At 35.8% G+C, this 24,753-nt stretch overlaps 1 protein-coding gene across 2 annotated transcripts; it reads left to right on the top strand.

The window, feature by feature from the left end:
• The first annotated feature begins 1,417 nt into the window (after nucleotides 1-1,417).
• On the top strand, nucleotides 1,418-23,211 carry LOC115993064 (nuclear pore complex protein NUP107). 2 transcript variants are annotated; one of them, XM_031117344.1, is made up of 24 exons: nucleotides 1,418-1,630; nucleotides 2,479-2,846; nucleotides 3,185-3,254; nucleotides 4,515-4,630; nucleotides 9,635-9,666; nucleotides 9,797-9,922; nucleotides 10,744-10,902; nucleotides 11,272-11,364; nucleotides 11,443-11,610; nucleotides 12,037-12,135; nucleotides 13,074-13,309; nucleotides 13,421-13,478; nucleotides 14,647-14,735; nucleotides 15,190-15,321; nucleotides 16,860-16,982; nucleotides 18,677-18,775; nucleotides 18,898-19,086; nucleotides 19,487-19,661; nucleotides 19,772-19,928; nucleotides 20,088-20,290; nucleotides 21,233-21,374; nucleotides 21,717-21,877; nucleotides 22,012-22,128; nucleotides 22,835-23,211. In XM_031117344.1, exons 1-24 carry the CDS (start codon nucleotides 1,545-1,547, stop codon nucleotides 22,901-22,903), a joined length of 3,267 nt encoding a protein of 1,088 aa, XP_030973204.1. In that variant the 5' UTR covers nucleotides 1,418-1,544; the 3' UTR covers nucleotides 22,904-23,211. The 2 variants fall into 2 exon arrangements, with proteins under 2 accessions (XP_030973204.1, XP_030973205.1); XM_031117345.1 differs by lacking the exons at nucleotides 1,418-1,630; nucleotides 2,479-2,846; nucleotides 3,185-3,254; nucleotides 4,515-4,630 and adding an exon at nucleotides 5,573-5,616 and having other exon boundaries at nucleotides 9,635-9,671.
• Nucleotides 23,212-24,753: the final 1,542 nt, after the last annotated feature.

Raw genomic sequence — 24,753 nt, 5'->3', positions numbered from 1 at the left:
ATTGGATTTGTTGTGCAAAATTCTAAGGGGAGGTGTTGGCAGCTTCATCAGAGAGGATTCCCATGCTATTTTCTGTGGTTATTTTGGAAACTCTTCCAGCTTGAAGAGCAGTCTAGCTGGTTCGTTAGATTGGTTTTCATAACTTTGTTTTTTAGGGTGGTTCTGAGATGCCCATTAACACTTACAATAGTTATTTTTTGATTTTCAAGTCAATGAATAAATTGCTGTTACGACCTTCCTCTCAAAAAAAATCGCAGTTCTTGGCTCATGAAGCAATTTAGTTTTTTTATATAGTCTTTACAGTATATAAAGATAGTGATGTGGGCAATCTTCCATGTTTCAGTTTTTATAAAGCTTTTTATAAACAATAGTACAATCTATAGCTATATAAAAAAATAAAAGTTTGAGTTTTTTTTTTTTTTTTTTTTTTGACTGATCTAAATTTTTGAAAGCCTACGTTTTTCCATGTTATCATCGTAATTTATATTTTTGTCAAAAAAAGTTATTTTTTTTTTTTTAAGTACACAATAGAATTAAAAAGCCAAAAAGGAAAAAAAAAAAAAAAAACCTTTAAACACATGCATGAGGTTAGTTTATATATAAATATAATGTCATTTAAAATCGATTGGGATTCATCTATAGGATAAAATAAGAATTTAAACAACATGATGTGTTCTTCTTAAATAAATAAAAACTTGATGAGGTTTGGGTTAGTATAAGGTAGAATACTAGAATCAAGTTTTTTTTTTTTTTAATAAAAAAATACAATTTGCTCCCAAAGCACAAACATCTCTTTATTACATCATTTGAAAAATCTCATGCCTTTTGGCTTCTTTCTCCATTTATGAAATCTATTTATCTATCATTAACTACTCAAACATTCTTATAAGGGTAAGACTTAGGTATAGTACTTAGGTGTTGTTCCTTAGGTTCTTTTCTTAAAATTTTGCCATGTGGATTTTTTCTCATAGGATGAAAATTTATTTTTTTAGCTACGTAGTCACATGACTGAATTTTAAGAAAGAAACATAAGGAACAGTACCTAAAGTACTGTACCTAAATTTTGTCAAACATTTGTCATAATGCAATCATTGTAAGACTACCTAAACTCTCTTTTGTGCATATAATTGTAATGTAGTCACTGTTTAATCTGTACACTTAACAAAATTTATTAGAAGAAAATAGAAAACTTGAAAAAGTAGAGAACTTTCAAATGGTGTAATGTCATTTGTGAATAGAGAGTAAATTTGACATTTTTGAAAAGTTATAGTAGAATCTAGCATTTACCCAAATAGTAACTTAAAATTTAAAATGTTTATATAGTGAAATTATTAATTACTTCCGCAGATTTCAAAAGCAAAACGGTGCGCTTCGACCCAACCCCGCACTCACTTTTTACCTTTATTACAGTGGACAGTAGTACCTATTGCCTAAAACCAGGGTTTTTACCTTTGTTCAAAGTTTTAGCTTTTCTAGGGTTTAAGCCTTGCTGAGCTCCAAGTCCAAAAACGACGACCAAAAACGACGACGTATCGGAAGCAGAAATGGACGTCGATATGGACATGGACACTTCTCCTAGCAACATGAACCCTAAAGACCTCACTGTCAGAGAGCAATTTCGCCGTTACGGGTACACTTCACATTATTATATATCAATGCCTCCCATTTTTCTTTGTTCTGAAAATATTTTTAGGGTTTGAAAGAGTTTAACAAATTCTTCTGGGATATATAAAGTTTTGCATTATATATATACTTCAAAGTAGAATAGGTGAAAGAGAATCATTCTAATGAAGTCCATGATATGCTATGTAGAAGATGAATGTGGCCATCCCAATTCCCAATTCCCAGTTCCATGGGAGTTTGAACACTTATCGATATACATATATTTGTAGTTTTTAAAAGTTAAGTTATACACACACGGGGCCATGTGTATATTTTTTTTGGTGTATGAGCGGAATGCCATTTCATGTTAAGTAATTAGACTATGTTTTGGGCTTAAGAGCCTCATAGCTCAACTGACACCTCTTGGTATTTCCAACGGAGACATCCTGGATTCAAATTCCCCTTCCTCCATTATAAGTATTGAATTGAAATAAAAACGTAATTTAGACTATATTTTTGGTTCATTTTTTTTAAACAGCTCCCTTTTGTTGAGAACATTTAAATCGACTTGGAACTAATTTTAAGGTAGATATTTGTGATAAGATTTGAAGTCAAGTACATGTAGCACCTACTATTGCTCATTTTGTGAGTATTTGATTGCCTTTATAAGTAATGCCTTAATGGGCTTCTGTTTATATGTTATACTGTATTTTGAATTGGTATTGTATAGTGGTAAAATCCTGGTATTGGACATTTCAAGTATATTTATTGGAAATCCAAATCTCATACTTATTTCACTTCGGAATTATTATTGTGTGAAATTAGCTGTGCTTTCTGTTATGTGTATACCATCATATAAAGATGTAATGTGTACAGGAAAAGGCACTCAGCTACAAGCATGTCGCCCCTTCGAGAACGTTCAGTCTCAAAGTTCAGTGAATCCAGGCTATTGTATGATGGACAGAGTATCCATAGCCCAACTAATGCAGCCCTTTTTCTTGAAAATATTAAACAAGAGGCTGAGAGCATTGTTGCTGATCACTCAGAAGGAACACCTGCAAGGACACAATCTGCTTCTAAATGGAGATCATCCATTGATGGTCATGGAATGACAGATATGGATACCGGTACTGATTCAGTTCGCTATTCGCTAAAAGCTTGTAAGCATGAGGATGACTCATTCGCTGATGTTGGAGATACAACTTTTGCTCTATTTGCATCTCTACTTGATTCTGCTATTCAAGGTGCTTGAATTAACCTTTTTGTACTATTTTGCAATACCCAAATTTATTCCAACATCACCTTTCTTTTAAATGATGCCTTCAGTTCATTGAGATAATTTGTTATTGAATTTTTCTATTTTATTTGGCTGGTGACCTGGTTGTGGCAGGGATGAAATGGTTGTTCATTCAGAAAAGTGTTCTCGGCTTGAAATTTTGTTACTTGGGGAATATATATATATTGTCACTGATCTCAAACTCCATCTCATTGTTATTGCTTTTGTTGAAATCTTGCAATAGTGCTAGATGTAGCATATTAACATTTTTCATGTCCTTACTTCTGTAGTTCATTTTCTTTGCAGGTTTGATGCCTATTCCTGATCTGATACTAAGATTTGAGAGATCTTGCCGAAATGTTTCAGAGTCAATGAGGTTTGTCCTCTACTATTGATAATATTTATAAATAGATAGATATATTTTTCAGTATGCAAATGCACATAGATTCACACATGGCGTTATTTCATTTACCTGTTTTCCATTATTTAATAGTGATAGTCTGATAGATGCAATGACGCTGTAGTGGGTCTAAGTTTTTACTTTGCACCAGGCTTAACTTCATTTTTAATATTAACTTTGTGATTCATTCTTTCTTCATTTGTTCAAGGATACGGTATAGAATCAAATTTTTTATTAGTGAGAGATATTGATCCAATCAGAATGTAACATCACAGGTGTCAGAAGGGGGGAAAAGAAAAAGAAGAAGATTCCATTTTCATCCAATACAACAAAAAATATACATATAAAATGTAACGTCACAGGTGGTAAAAGGGGAAAAAAAAGGAAGAAGATTCTAGTTTCAGTGAAATCTCATGACTGAAGCTTGTAGAGAAAGAAATAGGGTAACAGTGAGCTTGAGAGCTTGGTGTTGTGTATTGGATTTTCTGTCCCTAACTCCTCCCCCCCCCCCCCCCCCCCCCCCTTTTCCAATTTTTTTTCCCCACAATTCCATGTCCCCTCTCTACACCCCCTCCATACCAATTTTAAATATTCCCCAAAATTTTCTAACCACACCCATTCACTGTCCCCTCTCTATACCCCCTCATACCAAACAAACCCTAAGGTTTGAGCATCCAAAATTGAATTTCCACACAAATGAAATACTCTAATGTGTAATCTTCATAAAGTGAAAGAGGATTATCTTTCTTCTTGGCTAAACTACCCCAAATTGGAGAAGCAAATTAATAGAGGAGAAGCCATTATTTTATATCCTGTCAATGATTGGGATGACCTTTATGCTTAGTACGTAATAGATGCTTATCAATATTTTAGTTAAAAAAATATGGTTCTGTGTGATGCAACTTGATCTGGATATTGAACCAAGCAGGGTTGCCGTTGATCCCTACAACTGGTCTTGCTTCCTGGGATTGAGTGTTTTAGCTTATGCTGTGGATGCCTGTGTTATGGAATTATTGTTGATCTCTGTAACTATTATGTGTAACAAAGGGTGATACTAAAAAAAGATACTTGTCGGTCTAATTTGTGCTTGGCTTGGAGTCTTTGACTTTGCCATTCAAATTGTAGCAGCTGTGCAATTCAAAATCATTCATATTCTTTGTTCTTTCTGGTAGAATATAGGTAATATTTGTTTCTTTGGTGGCTGTTTGACTTCTTTTATGTGCATTTCCTCTACAGATATGGGTCCAATGTACAGCATCGGGTAGTAGAGGACAAATTGATGAGGCAGAAGGCTCGACTCCTGCTTGACGAGGCTGCTTCCTGGTCTCTTTTGTGGTACCTCTTTGGGAAAGGAAATAAATCTTTAACCTCTTCTCTTTTTGATGCTTTGTGGATTCAGTTTGTTAGGATCTTTTTATGAACTGCTGGTAATAATGCATGGTTTTGAATTCTGTTCCGGATTAGCTACTGGAACTGAAGTGCACCATTTCGGGATTATTCCTGAGACTCTTCTACTTTTGATGCTATTATTATTGGTGTTGTTAAGCTAATTGTGAGAGAAATACATGCAAAGATTAACTAGTTTCAAAGTAATTTATTCAAATTAAATTAATATCCTAGTGAAGTGCTATATAAAATACAAATTAAGTGAAGAGTTATACTAAAGGGAAAAGAAAAGCAATTGTGGTATTCCTGTATATAAACAAGATGGTTAGACTATATTTATAACTATGAACTTCCTGGAAGCTTCCTCAATAAAAAAAAGTTTCAACTCAATTTCCAAAGGTCAACAACCCTCCCACGTGAACTGTTGTTTTAAGTCTTTATCATCTTTTTCTCTTTCCCTCTCTCTCAAGTCTTCTTTTCACAGAAGCTTTTTTCGCTGCTCTTGTTATTCAGGTAGCGTTTTGCCCCAAATTTCATCAATTTTTGTATTTTGGTTTACGATTTCCCTTTGGTCATCAATTTCTTTTACTGGTAGAAGTAAACAGTAGATCACGGCAGTGGGACGGAACTCCGGTTCAGGTTGGAATAGTCCAGAATTGAGGACGAGACAGAATAGGGGGGGTCCTTTTGCACAGGTCCAAGCACCAGAATGGAACAGAATTCAAACTTTTAATGATGTGTATCATAAATATAACCTCCTGAGACTATTCCATTTGAATGATTAGCATAATTTAGGCAGTCCCCCACCTCTCTTAGTGTGTAACTTCTAGCATCTATCTCTTTGAAAATTTCTTCCTCATGATGTATTGTTCCTAGAGATCAACTTTGATTTTTTTTTTTTTTTTTTTGAAAATTAGGATATTATGGAATTGTGTTTGCTTCATAAAAAGAGGTATATTAAATTATGTATTTTATTAATTTATTTTGATATCAGACATTTATTTTTGTGTAATTTTTGGATTCCAAACTTACTTTATAAATAACTTTTTTTTGATAAGTAAGAAGAAAATATTATTAATAAAAGAAAAATAAGAGAAATACAAAGAGTTCACGGTAGTGAACAAAGGAAAAAGGAACAAAAAGACGGAAGAAACCCCTAAACTATTCTAATAGATGAAAGAAAATCCAAAAGGGTGGAACAATCCGTGAAACCCCAACATCGAGACCAATCAAAGAGGGTCCGCTGACAAATCTCTAATAATTGAACCACAGTTTTCTCCTCATCCTCAAAAGACCGCCGATTCCGTTCAGTCCAAATAGTCCACATTAAACAGCCTGGAACCAAATCCCAAATATCAGAGCTATGCTTCCCATGCCAATGATACCAACTAAATAAAAAGTCCACAACTAAACCTGGCATGACCCAATCAATCCCGAACAACCGAAGCATATACATCCACAAAGAATGAGTTATCGGGCAAAAAAGCAATAGGTGATCCACAGATTCTGCATTGCAACAACACAAGCAACAACGATTCACCAAAGGGCGACCGCGAAGCATAAGATTATCCAAAGTAAGAATCTGACCATGGGCTGCTGTCCACATGAAAAAAGCCACCCTTTTAGGAACCTTAACTTTCCAAATTCCTTTCCAAGGGAAGGTGGAATGAGCTGCATTTCTAATCTTATGATAAAAAGACCGAGTATCAAACTTCCCACTACTATTAAGATCCCAACAAAGCCTGTCACACCCTCCACCCCTAGGAATACGGGTTTGGATGAAATGAAGAAGGGAAAGGGAAGCCGCCAACTCCCAATCATTGAATTCCCTATGAAATCTTAAGCTCCACACTCTGTCATTATCCCCCACTGGAGGGCTTAATACCTCAGAAATACAAGCCTCCTTATTAGCTGAGCACAAAAATAACTGAGGATAAATAATTTTAAGAGGAACATCCCCAGTCCACTTATCATGCCAAAAAAGAATGCGGGAACCATCCCCCACCACAAAAGAGAAATGCTTAGCGAAAACGTCCCACCCTTCGCTAATACTCCGCCATAACCCACAGCCATGAGCCCTAGAACAAGCTCTAGTGCACCAACCCCCTTTTCCCTCCCCATATTTCATGGCAATGACCCTCCGCCACAGAAATGAGGTTTCATGGCCGTACCTCCAAAGCCATTTCCCTAATAGGGCCTGATTAAAAGGCGCCAGTTTTCGAATACCTAAACCACCCAACTCACGCGGAAAACACACCTTTTCCCAAGCCACCAATGGATATTTGAACCTCTCAACTGATGAACCCCACAAGAAGTTCCTTTGAATGCATTCCAATCTTGTCGCCACAGCTTTAGGGATAGTGAAAAGGGAAAGATAATAAGTCGGAAGGCTTGAGAGGGTACTCTTCAGCAAGGTGAGTCTACCACCCTTTGACAAATAAAGCCGCTTCCAGCCTGAAAGCTTCTTTTCCATCCTCTCAATAATCGGATTCCAAATAGAGGCTGTTTTGTACAAAGTTCCCAAAGGCATACCCAAATAAATCATAGGCATACTGCCTACCTTGCACTGAAGGATATTAGCCAAAAACTGAATATTTCGCACCTCCCCAATAGGGACAATTTCACTTTTCCCCACATTCACCTTCAAACCAGTAAAGGCTTGAAAACAAGTCAAAACCAACCTAATAGAAAGAATTTGCTCTCTAGAGGCATCACAGAAAAGAATGGTATCATCAGCAAATAAAAGATGAGAAACACGGATACCAGTAGAATTAATAGGGCCCACATGAAAACCCTGAATGAAATCACCTTCCTCCGTTTTCTTCAAGATGCGACTTAAAACCTCCATGATCAAAAGAAAGAGAAGGGGAGACAAAGGATCCCCTTGTCTCAGACCTCTAGAGCTACTAAAGAAACTAGCAGGAAAATCATTAACCAGAACAGAGAAGCGAATTGTAGAGACACAAGTCTTTAGCCAACTCCTCCATCTATCCCCAAAGCCCATCCTCGCCAACAAATAAAACAAAACGTCCCAGTTCACATGATCATATGCTTTCTCAATGTCTAACTTACACACCACCCCTGGAGTACGACATTTCAGTCTACTATCTAAACATTCATTAGCAATAAGCACTGAATCCAAAATCTGTCTACCACCAACAAAAGAATTCTGTGACTCTGAAATGAGTTTATCCAGGACCCGCCTCAATCTGTTAGCTAACACCTTAGACAACAGCTTATACACACTGCCCACTAAGCTGATAGGCCTAAAATCTTTGATATTCAAAGCATTGTTTTTCTTGGGAATCAAAGATAGGAAAGAAGCATTCAAAGACCGTTCAAACTCAGAGCTCCTATGGAAATGATCAAAGAAAGCCATGACATCTATTTCCACTACACTCCAGCATTTTTGGAAAAAAGCCATAGTGAAACCGTCAGGACCAGGAGCTTTGTCACCCTCCATCTCTTGAAGAACCTTTACCACTTCCTCCTTAGAAAAATCCCTCTCTAAATCAAGCCGCTCATCCTCCTCAATACTAGCAAATTCTAAACCTTCCATAGAAGGGCGCCAATTATCTGACTCAGTGTACAAATTCTGATAAAAATGGACCACCTTAGACTGCACCTCTTCCTCCTCCTCATAGAGAACCCCATCCACCTCTATACCCCGAATATGATTAGTTCTTCTATGGGAGTTTGCAACCCGATGAAAGAAACGAGTATTATTGTCCCCCTCCTTCACAAATAAAATCCGAGACTTTTGTCTCCAAGAAATCTCCTCCAACGAGGCAAGATGAGCAATCTCTCCTTTAATCTGAATACGACGAGATTGATCCTCCTGAGAAAGACCTGACAAGTCCTCCCTAGCATCCAAACCCAACAATTCGGATAAAAGACATTTCTTCCTAAAGGCCAGATAAACATTTCAAAAGAGAGGGGTGCAACCCGAGTACATGAGGTTTCACATGAAGGCTTAAACAAGCAACCCTCTATAGTTTGGGCTTTTATTTTATTTTTATTTTTTATTTTTTATTTTTTTTGGATAAGTAACCCTCTATGGTTTAGTAATCCAAGCTAAAAATGGAAGAGATGACTTCTATGTACTCTATAGATGCCATGTATAAGCTTTGTGCGGCTATCTCTAGAGCTTTCATATTGCTCTATGTATGTATGTGTGTGTGGTGTGTAGCCTAACTTATAAAAAAACGAAGGGTGTGTGTAGCCTTGCTTGGTTTCCTCACTGAAACAAAGAATAGGAAAGAGATCAAACATTTGTTAATGCTTGAAACTGTGTGATTCGTTAATTAATAAAATCATTTACTTTTAAAAAAAATTCTTTAAATGTTGCCATTAAATTCTGTATTCTTTGTTTCTAAAATTACAGACTGCTCAACCAGAATCTCTTCTGACCAATTGATGCATGCTATGTCATGGTGGCAGTTGCTCCTTAATATACTTGATGCCTTAACTGTGATGCAAACATAGAAATATTGCTCTGTGGTCTTTTATACTGCTACAATTTTGTTACATCAAAATTGTTCCTCCTAATCTTATACAACATGCCTTCTTGTTGCCTTTTGCATTTAGGTTTTGATGACAAGGCCATTATTTATGGTGTAGTTATTTTGTTGTACTATTTTTTTGGTTGTTGCCAATCTTATCCCACTGAGCTTTGGGTTTTCTTCTCTGACCACTTGATGCATGCTACTTAATGGTGGCAATTGTTCCTTAATATGCTTGGTGCCTTAACCATGATGCAAACACAGAAATATTGCTTTGTGGTCTTTTATACTGCTGCATTTTGTTAAAATCAAAATTGTTCTCCTTAAATTACACAACATGCCTTCTTGTTGCCTTTTGCATTTAGGTTTTGATGACAAGGCCATTTATGGTGTTATTGTTTTGTTGTACTTCTGTTTTGCCACTGAGCTATGGGTTTTCTGTGTGACAAATTTTGTTTCTTCTTGCAGTGTCGGAAGAACTCCCAAAAGAGCTAATCCTGGTGATGTATTTTTCTAGCATGTGCTGCTTCATAGGAAGATGATATTTTAAATTTGCATAGAAGAAATGTCTTTTATTTGATGTTTTAAAAGATGAGTTTATTCTCATTTAAATTGATTGACTTATGACAGTACCCCCAAACATCGCATTTGGAGGCATGCCAGTTTGTTGCAGAAGATCATACAGCACAATTATGTCTCCGAGTTGTTCAATGGCTTGAAGATTTGGCTTCCAAAGCACTTGACTTAGAAAGCAAGGTGATCAGTTTTATATCACTTCATGCTTAGAATGTTCAAGTGTGTTATTGTTAATTTTTATGGTAGTGGTCTCGCCTGTTTATTCATAGGCCCTTTGATAGACAGTATTAATTGTCTTTCTTGTTGGCTGAATAATTTATCCTCCTCTCTTTTTCCAAGCACTCTGCTGTTATTCTTAATGTTATTATTATCTTTTCCCCCCATTTTCTTCTTCTGGCCTGCAGCTGTTGCATATCAAGATATTGCTATATTGCATGCTGCATCTCTTGTATATCACCATTACTCAAAGAATTTTAAGTTAAGAGTATAGATCACAGGACAAAATCCATTGGTTCCCTATCATGTTTCTAGCTTTACTGATTTTATTAGCCCTCTTCTCCGTACATCTAGTGTTCCTTGAATTGGGGTAGACCTTGAGCATGTTAAACATCTTAATTAAATCTTAAAGAAAATTTTACTGAAATTTAAGTTCATATGTTGCGGAACAGAGGAGCCTTAAGAAGAGAATTTAGATTCAGAAATGGAGGATTTTCTGTTCTTCTCCCCCTTAACATGGTATCATGGGATAATGGTCTGTTTTTGGTATCTTTCTTGGGTATAGAGGCTATGGTTCTGTACATATATATATAAAAGGAGAGTATGCTTTTGTTTTCTTAATGAAATTTCCATTATTAAAAAGAAAAGGAAAAAAGAAAAGAGTATGTGTATCAAGCTTAATAGTTGTGGCATTGAATGACCTATATAAAAAAAACAGTTGCAGCTTTGAATTTTTTAAGAGTACATTGTTTCTGTTTAACATGGCAATTAATCAATATTTGCAGGTGCGAGGATCTCATGTTGGTACCTATCTCCCCAGCTCTGGTGTTTGGCATCATACTCAACGGTATCTTAAGAAAGGAGCCTCCAATACAAACACTGTTCATCACTTGGATTTTGATGCTCCAACACGCGAACATGCTCATCAGCTACCTGATGATAAAGTACTCTTTATGTGATTGTCTTTTGAATTTCTATAAAGCCAATTTACACTCTACACCACCATCTTTCTCCACTAGTTGCTTACATTTAATTTTTAACTTGCTGTGCAATTGTTGAATTCCAAAAGAAATATGTTTTAATGATACTGTAGAACCTGCATTAAAATTTACACAATAGCCCATATAGGTGTGATGCAATTGTAGGGCTCATGATAATGCTGAAATCCTGGTGTCAACTCCTCAGTAACATCAAAAATAGTCATTGTTAATAGATGTAGTTTTCATGAATTTGGAACTCGTAGAAAGTATTCACATGAGTCTGAGCGTATATTTATTTCCTTAAACACATCAATAACATTTTTAGCTCAACAGAAACAAGATGAATCTCTTTTAGAAGATGTCTGGACCCTTTTAAGGGCTGGAAGACTGGAAGAGGCATGTGATCTTTGCCGGTCTGCTGGACAGGTAAGCAATGTTCTGGATTTATTAGGTTATGGTTTATGTTTGTTGGTGCTGTTCTGATACATGCTAACATTTTGGAAGCCATGGAGAGCTGCAACATTATGCCCATTTGGAGGGTTGGACCTATTTCCTTCTGTTGAAGCCTTGGTGAAGAATGGAAAGAACAGAATTTTGCAAGCTATTGAACTGGAAAGTGGCCTAGGTCACCAATGGCGTCTCTGGAAATGGGCTTCCTATTGTGCATCAGAGGTAGGGTTGAGAGGGCCCCCATCAGATAAATTTCTTGCGTTTTAACAACAAGTCCATACTTCTTTATTTCTGGTCTCTGCTCTATTTCTCTTCATACGGTTATATTTATGGCTCTCGTTTCTCTCAGAGGCAACATTTCCTGGCTTCTTTCTTGATGGTTTGAAATGGAACTACATACATTTTTCTGGGAAAGCTATTCAAAACACATTCTATCTTTTTTGTTTTTATGTTGAGACCCATGTCCTTAAATAGATTTTACAGGTGACCCATGCCCTTAAATAGATTCTATAGGTTCTTAGCTTAATAAGTTTAGCACTTGTATGTTCTATTCTGTTATGTATTGTGTGGATCAGCAATTAATGCACATGGTGTATACAACTTTTATAAGCTAATGGATCTTTGCTTTTCTACCTTTATTTTCTGAAGAAAATTGCTGAGCAAGATGGTGGGAAATATGAAGCAGCTGTATATGCATCCCAATGTAGCAACTTAATTCGCATGCTTCCTATCTGCACAGACTGGGAGGTATTTTCTTCCCCCTAATTATATCTCAAGATCTTCTTTTAAATGCATTTATGTTATTGCATTTTTAATAGGTTTTCTTCTTATGGTTAAGTGTGTGCAACCACACGCATGCTTGTGTTTAATAACAGTCAGCAGCTTGTTCATGTTTTCTGTTCATTGTTCCACATTTTCTGCATTGATACATGATGTGTGTATGGCCCTATTTCCTCAAATATGTGGCATAATTCAGACGCTATAGGAAGCAATTCAAATGGATAAGACTTCAGGAGTGTCAAGCTTATTCATGTAATTTTGAATAGTGGATACAAAATAGTATTATTCCTTTCTTAAATTAACATTCTCCATTACATCATACCATTTTAGTTTTTGTTGTATGAAATAATTTAGATCTATGATTTGATGTGATTTGCTACTTCAGATTATTTGATGGAAGAACTAAGAAAGCAGATTTTGCAAAACGCTACTGCCTAAGTACTTGCAGTATAACTTTAACACTGAATTTCTTTATTGTTGCAACATGCATTGAAATGTGTTCATGTACGAGAATGGATGGTTACTGTTAAATTATGATTCATATAGAATAGTGGGTTGTCATGGCTCTAGGAGAGACAATTGTTCAGCTGTTAGCCTGTAATAGGTGCCCAAATCTGTTTGTTTAAAAGAATTACAGACACGATTTTCAATGAGGTCTGCCTTTGCTAAATTTTTTATGATACAAATTTCACCAATTTAAGAATCTTAAGTGCTTTCTTAACATTGTGAGACATTTGTTTTAAGTGTTGACATTTGTTATGTATCTTGTTGCTTTGGTTTTAAGGTTGTTGGCATGCATTAATTTTAAAGTTTCTGATCATTGATCTTTACTTTCTGCTCTTTTCTTATATGACTACTTTCAATGCTGGTTGCTGTTGAAATTTGTTACTCATTGTATTTTGCAGTCAGCATGCTGGGCAATGGCAAAGTCGTGTCTAGATGTTCAAGTGGATTTAGAGCTAGCTCGTCTACCACCTGGGAGAATGGATCAAATTAGCAGTTTTGGAGATGTAGTTGATGGAAGTTCTGGACATAGTGATGGCACCGTTCAGCCTTCAGGTGGGCCAGAAAATTGGCCAGTTCAAGTTCTGAACCAGCAGCCACGACAACTTCCAGCTCTTCTTCAAAAACTCCATTCAACGTATTTGCAGTTTTCATTCAAATATTATAGTCCTTTCTCTGTGGTGTGGTTTAGTATGTTGAATCTTTTTTTCTTTTCTTTTTTTTTTCTTTTTAATATCTTCTTGATTAGGGAAACAGTACATGAAAGTGTTGCTCGTGCTTGCAAGGAGCAGCAACGCCAAATTGAGGTATTTCTGAAAAAAAGAGTGTTAGTTTATTTAGCTATTGGATTTCCATCTGGACAAGATAGTTTTACAACTGAAAAGTGTCTAGCTCAATTTATTTTAAGTGACCTGCAACTGGGTACACTTGGACAACTGTTTATTAGATTGCAGCACAGAGATATATAGGGATGTACTGCCTGCTAAAGTTATTTCCTCATCAATTTTCCTTAACTTCAACTGAAGTAGCTCTCAAATTAAACCTCCCCCAAAAGGAAAAAAAAAAAATAATAATAATAATAATAGTAATAGTAATAGTAATAGTACCTCCTCGGCATGAGGATAAACTGCTTAGCCCGTCAGGGGTGAAAAGCCCCTGGATTACCCGGTAACTGGTTCTGGCGGGTGGGGTCAGTTGCCCGTAGGAGTTTGATTAACAATGAGTATTGTTGTACAGTATGCTCTGCGACGTGCAACTAATATGAGTGAAGTTCTCCTATGTCATCAAAAAAAAAAAAAAAAAAGTAATAGTAATAGTAATAAGAAGAAGAAGAAGAAGAAGAAGAAGAAGAAGAAGGAAAGAAAAGAAAGCAAAACAAAAGATTTACAGTTGACATCTTCATCAGGACTTAAGTGAATAGAAGAAATGCCAATGGAAGAGTTGAAGGTTTCTTCTCAAGCACTTGTTACAGCCTAATTTGGATGTGATCTGTCTAGCAGATCTTTAGTTCTTATTATTGCCCTATATAGTATTATAGTTTGCTGGCAATTTGTGTAAGATATGTCCAAGAGAATTCTTTTATGTGGTTAGAGTATGTGTCTTTCTTCACCTCTTTGCATATTGAAGATGACACTTAACATAACAGGGCCTTAATTGCAAGTTGCAGCTACACAGGGTTGGCTGTAATAAGGAAAATGAAAAATTGGCTAAAATCTACCTTTTCTTTCAATTTTTCTGAAAGTAACTATGCATGGCTCATTTTACATGGAAGCAAGCATTGGTCTTTCCCTTCCCTGCCTTGGGGCTCTGAATTTCAATTTTATTCTAGATGTTTGCATATTAGGTAGGCCCTTTCTAATGTTATTTTACTTATTCAAAGGAAGAGACAAATTTTCTTTCCTCAGGTTTTTTTTTTTTTTTTCAGTTTGATTTAAATTTATTAGCTGTGTTCTTTAACCAAACGATGCTTCACAGATGATTCTAATGTTAGGAGATATACCGCGCCTGCTGGACCTTATATGGTCATGGATAGCACCTTCAGAAGATGACCAAGATGTCTTTAGGTAATTCCATGTCATTGGCCTTCATATGTTTGCTAGATTTGCGTCGAGATGAATTTGGGAATGTTCCATTAGTTGTGCCTTTGACCTCTTTTAACATGAACTTCCAAATTTTCTTGGCTACTTGTATGGCTACTTACTGATAATGGTATGGTCTGGTTTCATTAATATCCACTGGAAAGTCATATCAAATTATAACAAAAATTAGGTGAAGTGTTTGAAAGCAATTGATGTTCGTCATTTTATTATGTTAAAATCGATCTTTTTTGGTGATTTCCGTCACCTGAGATGGTCCTCTGAGTTAATTTCTGTATTGAGTCATTAATGGACCATATTTATGGTGTGTGTGTGTGTTTTGGGGGGGGGGGGGGGGAACAAATATTGTGCTAATAAATATTTGTGGATCTGCCTGTTTAGAGTAATTTGGTTGACCAATGAGTATTGTGGTTTCTGTCAGGCCCCATGGAGATCCTCAAATGATTCGATTTGGTGCACATATAGTGCTTGTACTTAGATATTTACTTGCTGATGAAATGAAGGATACTTTCAGAGAGAAAATAATGAGTGTTGGTGATCTCATTCTACACATGTAAGTAGTTTAAAGTTATGGTTCCTAATAAATTTTGTTATGTTGACATTTATATAACTAATAATTAATATGTTTTAGTGAATTTCATAAGTATTATGCCATTGTAATCTAGCTCAAGTTGACTGTCCTCCCCTTGTAAAAGTAAGGTAGAGAATGGGTTGTGGGTTCAAGTCGTATTGGGTGCGTACCTTACTGATAATGAAAGCATAATGATGTAGGCCTGTAACTAGGGAGCAGATAACCACTAAATAGTTTTCTATTTTGGGTGTGTACTGTGCAGCAAGACAATATTAGCTTACATAGTATGACATTTGCAAAGTACTCACTACTCAATTATGAAATCAGCCCAACTCCCCCCCCCCCCCCCCCTTTTTTGATAAATAATAAGTTTCATTGATATAAAAAAAAGGGACAGCCTAGTACACAGGAAGTGTACAGGGCTCAACAAATCAAGTAAAAAAATTACAAGAATCAATAAAATCAAGAATAGAAGAGAATGATTGGTTTCGCAAAGCAGACAACCAATCCAATAAAGTTCTAAAGAAAAATAACTTGAGGTCTGGCATGGATCTCTCATTATCTTCAAAACACCTATTGTTTCTTTCCTTCCAAAGACACCTCATTACAAAATGGGGAACAATTATCCATATATGACCATTTCGATGACGACCAAACCGGCCTTGCCAGCAAGCAAGGAGCCCCACAACTAACTTTGGCATAACCCAACTTACTCCATATACCTAAAACCATAGACCACAAATCCATAGCAACCAGACAATGAAGGAAAAGATGCTCAACCGATTAACCATTACACTTGCACATATAACACCAATCCAATATCCAAACCTTTCTTTTTTGTAAATTGTCAATTGTCAAACATTTCCCCAAAGCAACAGTCCAGACAAAGAAAGCCACTCAAGAAGGGATCTTCTGCTTCCAAATGCTTTTCCAAGGATTAGAGCCCAGTAGAAGAATGTAATAGTCATTAACCATAAACCCCTTATTTCTATCTAGTTTCCTGCTCATTTTATCCTCCCCAAACCCCCTTATTGAAGAGCCATATATGTTATCCATGAAGTTTGACATAGCCTCCAATTCCCGATCATGAACACCCCTAAAGAAACTTACATTTCAATAAAGGAACCCATTTGTGAACTTCATAAGCTCAGCCACACTTGCCTCCTTATCTCGGAAAATTCTAAACAATTCAACATAGCTAACAGCAAGAGATGTCTCCCCACACCATCAGTCTTGCCAAAACTTCACCCTCAACCCATCACCAATATCATACAGAATATAACTTCCCTTCCCACCTTTTGTTGGCAAAAAAATCAAGTTGACCATGTAATCATTCTGGGGTTGCAGCTTCTAGGCTCAGTTCTTTCTCATTGGCTGTACATCTCTCAGCTTTTCTTGCTCTTTGATCAGAGTGTTGTATCCTAAACAGTGAAGGATGAATGGTTATTACTTATTATGTTTACAGTGATGCACAATTTTGCTCTATTGTTCATTGATACAATTGGCTAATATGGTTTAAGGTATGCGATGTTTCTGTTTTCAAAGCAACATGAGGAGTTAGTGGGTATATATGCTTCTCAGCTTGCACGTCACCGTTGTGTTGACCTGTTTGTGCACATGATGGAACTAAGGCTGAACAGCAGGTAAAACAACTTCTTATTCAGGTTATATTTCTCATGTAATTTGTTCTACTACTCAGTTTATTGGTTTTTAAGTATATAATCATGGCATGGGGATTTGAATTTGCAGATGCATTATATCTTTGTGATGAGATATTCTAGATTCAAGGATATTATTTTGAATTGTGTCATGTTTGTTTCTAAAGGGTGGGGATGTGCAGTTTTAGTTTCCTCTTCAATTCACTACTTGTGTGTTCCTAGGGAATCTTCACAACCCTACATTAATGGTTAAGCATAAGATTAGAGATATCAAATGCTGCTGATGCCTGTCAAGAATGTATTCTATCTGGATTCTTTTTTCCCCGTGGGGCTGGGTGATAGTGGAATAGCAAGTCTCTCTTATTCCTGTGAACAATTTCTTTGGAATTGCAACTGTTGTTCACTATGTACTCCTTTTCTTTACTTCTCAAATAAGATTTTTTTTCCTTCTGATTTTTAGATATGAAAACAATAGATTTAAAACACATTATTGTCAACAAACCTTAAGGGAAGATTTCATACTGTCTATTCATCTCAATTTTGGAGGAAATAAGCTATATGTATAAAATGAATGAATCAAGATTGTCTTCCATAGATAATGATCCTACATGACTCCTTTGAGTCTTTGACAGTTGGGCATAATGCAGTCTATGAGCTGTTATTTATATATATATGTGTGTGTGTGTGTGTGTGTGTGTGATTGTGTGTATTTTTGCGATAAGAAATCTTTATTGATATGGAAAACAAAAATAACAGCAGTGGTCAGTACACAGGAACTGTACTAGCAGGAGCAAAATTAAAGAAAATTACAGCAATCAATAATATATTTTCTTCCCATATACTGTTATGTCTGCAGAAATTTAGTGCCCATTTATCTGTATAATTATAAACTAAGAAATAATTCCTGTGATTGCCATTCTGTATAATCACAAACTGTGAGAGGAAATGCATGTGGAAAGCTGGATTAGTTTTATGTCACTTTCAATTCATACGTTTTTATTTTTTGTGAAAAATATTGTTCTCTTCCATAGAAAATAGAGAATTATGGCGAGTACAAATTAATAATAAGATTTGGTGTTAACCGGTTTTCTCTACTAAAGACCTTAGCTGACTGGATTGCAAATTGCCAACCAGTGTAAGGGCAGTGGGTCTGGATGCCGGTTCTTTTTTATTTTCTCTTTTCTTTTTTGGGAGAAAAGGGAGGGGGGGGGGGGGGGGGTTTAAAAAGTTGATTTGGTTTATTTGTGGCTAAATCATAAATTTGTAGCTAATACAAACTAACCAACAACCTCGCCGTGTGAGAGGAGGGAGGGATCATCTCCAGGTGTCACTGTGCACAATCCTTTACTAATGTTGTTCTTGTTGAATATGCAAATGATTGAGTGGTCTAAGAACGAATGACTGTTTCCTCTGTTCAGTTAGTATTGAAATTGCACTAAAATAAATTTACTTGGCAATAACTGTTATATATTTTTTAAGAGATCACATATGGTGCATATCAAAGTACAACAGATATTAATGAATTAACTGAAGATATTGCTGCACGAATAAAAGATATCCATTTGCAATGACTAGGATCATCAACTTATTACCGTGTCTATAGTTGCAATCTAATTTTTTGCTGTTTATATTTTTTTTGGTGTTGATGTGTTATATTATGGTTTTTGGCCTGCCAACAGTGTTCATGTCAAATTTAAGATCTTCCTTTCTGCTATGGAGTACTTACCATTTTCTTCCGGGGATGATTCAAAAGGAAGTTTTGAGGAAATTATTGAGAGGTATGTGTATCTCTTCTTCAATATTTTCTTATATATCTCAGGCAGAAAGAATGGAAATTAATCAAATTATGTTATTTTCATATAAAGTTTGTCGGCTTTGTAATTATCTGTTTTAAGCACAGGATTTTGTCAAGATCCCGGGAGCTTAAAGTTGGTAAATATGATAAGTTATCAGATGTACTAGAGCAGCACCGGCTTCAGAGTCTTCAAAAAGCTATGGTTATCCAATGGCTCTGCTTTACACCCCCCTCGACAATCACTGATGTTAAGGATGTTAGCACAAAACTTCTTCTGCGAGCACTGATACATAGGTAAATTTTTACGAATATAGCTGTACTGTATTACAATTTTCTCTTTTTTCTGATGAGTGAAAGGGTAAGGCCCCAGTACACATGTAACAAACAGCAAATAATAGCTATAAGATAGGATTCCATAGATAATCAACATTTGTTCTGCACACAGCTGAGTCCTCATGAATCATGTACTTTTCTTTTCTTATTCTAGAAGACAGGTTTTCCTTTCTATTCTTCATCTAGTTCTTGCTGGTTTGACATTATAGCTTTATAATTTAACTCTTCTTATGATGTCTAATTTTTCACATCCAAATTTCACAAGTCTCTCTCTCATGCAAAATTGTTAAATTTTATTGCCACTTTTGTTGTTGTCTGTGTTGTTCGTTCTTCTGAAATCTAACCTTTGCTTTTTCTACAGTAATATATTATTTAGGGAGTTTGCTCTGATTTCTATGTGGAGAGTGCCAGCAATGCCCATAGGTGCACACAAATTACTTGGTTTTCTTGCTGAACCTTTGAAGCAGCTTTCAGAACATCAAGATAACTTTGAGGCTTTTAATGTTTCTGATAATCTAAGAGAGTTCCAAGACTGGGTATGCCTCATTCTTGCATACCTATTTGGTTACTTTTTCCAACTTGCTTTTGTGTTATTTCCAGCTTGATATTTATACTTCCCGTATTAATATATATTTTCATTAAATAGAGTGAGTATTACTCCTGTGATGCGACATATCGCAATTGGCTCAAAATTGAGTTGGAGAATGCAGAGGTTTCTTCCATTGAACTCTCATTGGAAGAAAAACAAAGAGCCATTTCAGCAGCCAAAGAGACACTGGATTCTTCTCTATTTCTGCTACTACGTAAGTTGCATTGACTATCATTTTACATATGCAAAAAGCAGAGACTGACCTTGTTGGGATTATCTAGTATGTTTCTTATGGCATAATTTTCATTGAGAATGGTGGATTTAGGCTCGTCATATTACTCTGGATTATAATTGACTCATCTACTTTCTCCAGGAAAAGAGAATCCTTGGTTGGCTGCATCTGAAGATCCTATTTATACGTCAGAGGAACCTTTATTTCTAGAATTGCATGCCACAGCGATGCTCTGCCTTCCCTCTGGTGAATGTATGTCTCCAGATGCTACAGTGTGCACTACTTTAATGAGTGCCCTTTACTCTTCAGTGACTGAGGATGTTGTGCTAAATCGGCAGCTAATGGTATGCTTATTGAGCCTTAGTTTTCTGATTATTATTTTTTTAATAATTAAGGCCGTATTGGTACAAGCATACTTCCTTCAGTCTTCATGCAGAGGCTTATTTTGCCAAATGAATCGACTACTAAGATTATCTTTTCTTTTCCTTCAGTCTTCATGTAGAGGTCTGTGTTAATAATACAAAGTTGAAAGATAGAGTTTTCAATTTGTTTTAATAGTCAGGGGTGAATGCCCTGGATTACCCGGCAACTGGTTTGGTGGGTGGGGTTAGTTGCCCATAGGTTTTACTGGCCAAAGGCAAGTCCAAAGGGCTCTTATTTAGAAAGGTTCCTTGCATTATCAAAAAGAAAATAACTGAGGAAAAAGATCAGCCTTGACTGTGAAGTCCATTCTGGCTTTAGATAATAAATTAATTAAGAAATATGAATAACTTAATTTTGATTTCTTTTTATTTTTTATTGAGTCAATTACTTTACCAAGTTAAACCTTTAAAAGATGGCAAGGGGGTGTACCAATGACCAAAATGAACACTGGAGCCCTAGTATAGGCTTAATTGTGGTCCAAGTTGTTCTTAATCTCATTCTGCCCTTTGAAAGATGTTAAATCTGGAGTAATGCTGAATTACTCACCAATTATACTCTTAAGGATTGCAGTAGTCGTGGTACATTGAAAAAAAAAAAGATGTGATCCTTATCTTGTCTTATATCACAAATGAAATTTAGTAACTTGTTAATGCTACACTTCACCTGATATTTACAGAAATTAAACCCAAGAATCTGGTCCTGGACCCAGTATACCTCAACTTGGAATTTGTAATCCATATAAACTTACATGTCACAAAAATCCATATTGGACTTCGGAAATTAGTTTTTCATGCATCAAAATCCTTATTTAATTCCCCTCTTTGACATATTTGCCTTTTGTCATATTCTGAAATTTTTGGCAGGTGAATGTGTCTGTATCAGCAAGGGACAATTACTGCATTGAGGTTGTACTTCGCTGCTTGGCAGTTGCAGGTGATGGAATTGGGCCACATGAGCTGAATGATGGTGGTATAGTTGGTACTATTATGGCTGCTGGCTTCAAAGGTAATTGACATAATCATAGCTACAGTTTTAGTAAAGCACATACACGGGTTGCAATTTGGTTGGATTGCATTGTAATGATGAAACATAGTATTTGATTAATCTTGTGTAGTTTTGTTGCCAATTCTCAAATTTCATGTGTGCAAATTAAGAGAATGTTGGTATATAATCGCACATTAAAATTTAAGAAATTCTAATCTGAGATGTTTGAACGGGATAACTTTTATAGTTTCATCTTAACTTCACCTTTTCAATTACTAAATCAGGCGTAAGAGAAGTGAAACAGTTCTCCAAAGTGGCATTAATTGATGCAGTACTGATTGCATTGATTATTACTTAATGCAGGTGAGCTTCTTCGATTTCAAGCAGGGGTTACAATGGAGATCTCCCGTTTAGACGCATGGTATTCAAGCAAAGATGGTTCTATAGAAGGCCCTGCTACATACATTGTGCGTGGTCTTTGTCGTAGGTGCTGTCTTCCTGAAGTCATTCTTCGGTGCATGCAGGTAAGCCTGTCCTGCAGAATAATTTCTTACTGTCTTTTAAATTATTTAATCTTAATACAGTGGATTCTTGCACTATCTTTGTTCATGTAGGCTTCTCTAGCAACTTTTAGTGGTGATTTTTGTCTCATTTGCAGGTCTCAGTTTCACTTATGGAGTCTGGCAATCCACCTGAAAGCCATGATGAATTGATTGAACTGGTTGCTTGCCCTGAAACTGGGTTTCTTCATTTGTTTAGCCAGCAACAATTGCAGGTAAGCTAATAAATAGTTTTACATACTTGTGCACAGAAAAATTGTTTGCCGCATGCTTGAGCCTTTAATCATGATGAGCATTGTCTGTGGGTCACTTACTAGTTATTAAACCTTTTCTCCCACTAACTCTTGGGATAGACTGTTCCCTCTAAGGGAGCACAACACTTGGAGGGTTTTTTTTTTTTTTTTTTCCTAATCAGCAAGTGCATATTTGTCTTCAAGGCAGATTTTAAAAAAAAAATAAATAAAAATAAAAACTTAATAAATATATAGGATCTAATTTTACTACTAAAATGGCATGGACTAGCAATTCCATTTGCAAATAATAAGTTTGCCACTTTCATGTCATCTAAGTAATATAAGTTTACAGTTCTCAAGAGTATTTAATTCTGCAAACTTCTTACTAGTGGTCTACTTCTATTGGGGAGCTCCCTCTTTCTTCTTTTTTTGGCTTCAGAAATTTTATGCATACTTAGGTGTAATTTTTTTTAGGGGATTCTCTTGTATATCCTGCGTATTTGAGTTTGTTTTCTTAATCTAATTATTGTACTCATCCAAACATAGTATCCACAAAATGTTATTTTATTGAACTGTTATATCTATGACTATTAGGGACTGCTAAGCTTCCTCATTTTACCTTTTTTTTCCCCCTTGTCCATGTCAAATTGATTCGGCTGACATTATTTGATTATTTTACCATGTTCAGGAATTTTTATTGTTTGAGAGGGAGTACTCAATATTTAAAATGGAGCTTCAGGAAGAACTTTCTTGTTGATCATTGCTATGAATGTAAAAATCAAGGTCTTAGTACAGGGCTTGATAGGATTGTAAAATTGATGAGTTAATGCCTTTCTCCAGTTATGAAAGGATTAATTTTGTTGTAAAACGTGTTCTATTCTGTCAATATCAAGGCAAGCTTCATTATGGGTATCGTGCCACTGCATGTTTATTGTGTTTGGCCTTTTTCATTATTTCAGCCCTATAATATGTACAAGATATGCCTATTTTAGCGAGGTAGTGGAAGACAGTTCAGTTATATAAAGCAAAAACAATAATAATTTTCTGTATACATCTTGAAGAGAACTGCAGTCTTCAGTGTTGAATGTGTTGCATTGGTCCAACTGGAAATAGTTACTCTCAGTTGCAGGATGCAGCAAGCAAAGTACAAGAAATTTTTGGTGCCTAGATGAATTAATTTTTGGCATAGAACAAAAATTTGTGTTGCATTTGCAAATCGGATGGTATTTTGATTCCGTATCAAAGTTAAGGATGTTATTTGATAGATGAAAAAGTCATATCTTGTACATATTCTAGGGATGATGGATTATACGAAGAGAGTTGCATGTGTGTCAAGTGTTTTTTTTTTTTTTTTTTTTCATTGTTGGGTTTAAAATGAGTCTATATAATGGTAGATTTTTTTTTTTTAAATTTTTTTATCATTTTTTAAATCAGTTTTTTTTTTTTTTTTGTTGGGGGGGGGGGGGGGGGGGGGTCTATAATATCAGTTTGAAATCACCATAAAATTTTTGTCTTATCCTATCCTAGTCTCATCCCGCATAATGAGGAAAATTTTCTTGCTTCATTCCCGCTCCTTGGGGCCCTACGAATCCTCACTCCCATTGTAAAACTCTACTTTTTGTTAATTTATTTGCAACTATTAAATTTTTTTTTAATAAAACCTGTTTCATTAATAAAAATATACTTGAAATTACAAATAAATTTATCGCATCAAATCAAACTAATCTTTAGCAAAAATTGAATAATTTTATTAAAGTGTTTAACAAAACTATATCACAAAAAAAAAAAAAAAAAAAAAAAAAAAAAAAAGAATCTCCTAATACAAAATCAATGATTTAACAGTATATAAATTTGTTTATAATAAAAACAAAAAAAAATGTTAAAATTTGTACCTTATATCCAACCTTGATAAAGAACGGTAAATACTTGGCTTATACTTACAACCTTATACTTACATACTTGGCTTGAAGTCAACTACAGAACGGTAAATAATGCCAGCCTTTTCTCTGTTCCGTGGCATACTTTATTTTCTTTTGGCATCTGGACCATTTGGATGCACCGTAACAAGGTGGTATTCCAAAACCAAGCTCCTTCTCCTTTTTTTCACCAGGAAGTCATTCAGAGAGCTGTGGAATTTTTCTTTTGTGCTCAAGGGAATAGCTTGTATAAGCCAACGGCTCTTAAGATGGTAAGATGGGAAAGGCCATATAGGGGCCGGTATAAACTGAACACGGACGGATCTGCTTTAGGAAATCCCGGGATTGCTGGGGGAGGCGGTGTGCTCAGGGATGATGCAGGGCTATGGGTCAGTGGTTTTGCTAGACAAATTGGGCATACCACCAGCTTCTTGGCAGAATTATGGGCTCTTAGGGATGGCCTCACTATGTGTCTTGATCTCAATATTAATGCCTTAGAAATAGATTTGGATGCTAAGGTGGTAGCTAATCTAATGAACAATTCAGGGTCCTCCAATGCATCTAACTGCTTTATTGTGGCAGTGCAAATTGTTGATTTCTAGAATTCCCCAAGTCAAAGTGAGGCATTGCTACCGTGAATCTAATTCCTGTGCAGATGCTCTTGCTCGCTTTGGTGCAAAGATGTTTCCTG

The sequence above is a fragment of the Quercus lobata genome, chromosome 5 (assembly GCF_001633185.2).
Source record: "Quercus lobata isolate SW786 chromosome 5, ValleyOak3.0 Primary Assembly, whole genome shotgun sequence".
Taxonomy (NCBI): domain Eukaryota; kingdom Viridiplantae; phylum Streptophyta; class Magnoliopsida; order Fagales; family Fagaceae; genus Quercus; species Quercus lobata.
The sequence above is the reverse complement of the archived record's forward strand: the minus strand, read 5'-3'. Positions and strand labels throughout refer to the sequence as shown.

Excerpts from the sequence above, each read along its gene's own strand:
- LOC115993064 (XM_031117344.1), top strand. The coding sequence starts at position 1,545 with ATGGACGTCGATATGGACATGGACACTTCTCCTAGCAACATGAACCCT. Across the intron at positions 9,923-10,743 it reads CACTTGACTTAGAAAGCAAG|GTGCGAGGATCTCATGTTGG; the intron begins GTGATCAGTTTT and ends CAATATTTGCAG. Across the intron at positions 11,365-11,442 it reads TTTGCCGGTCTGCTGGACAG|CCATGGAGAGCTGCAACATT; the intron begins GTAAGCAATGTT and ends ACATTTTGGAAG.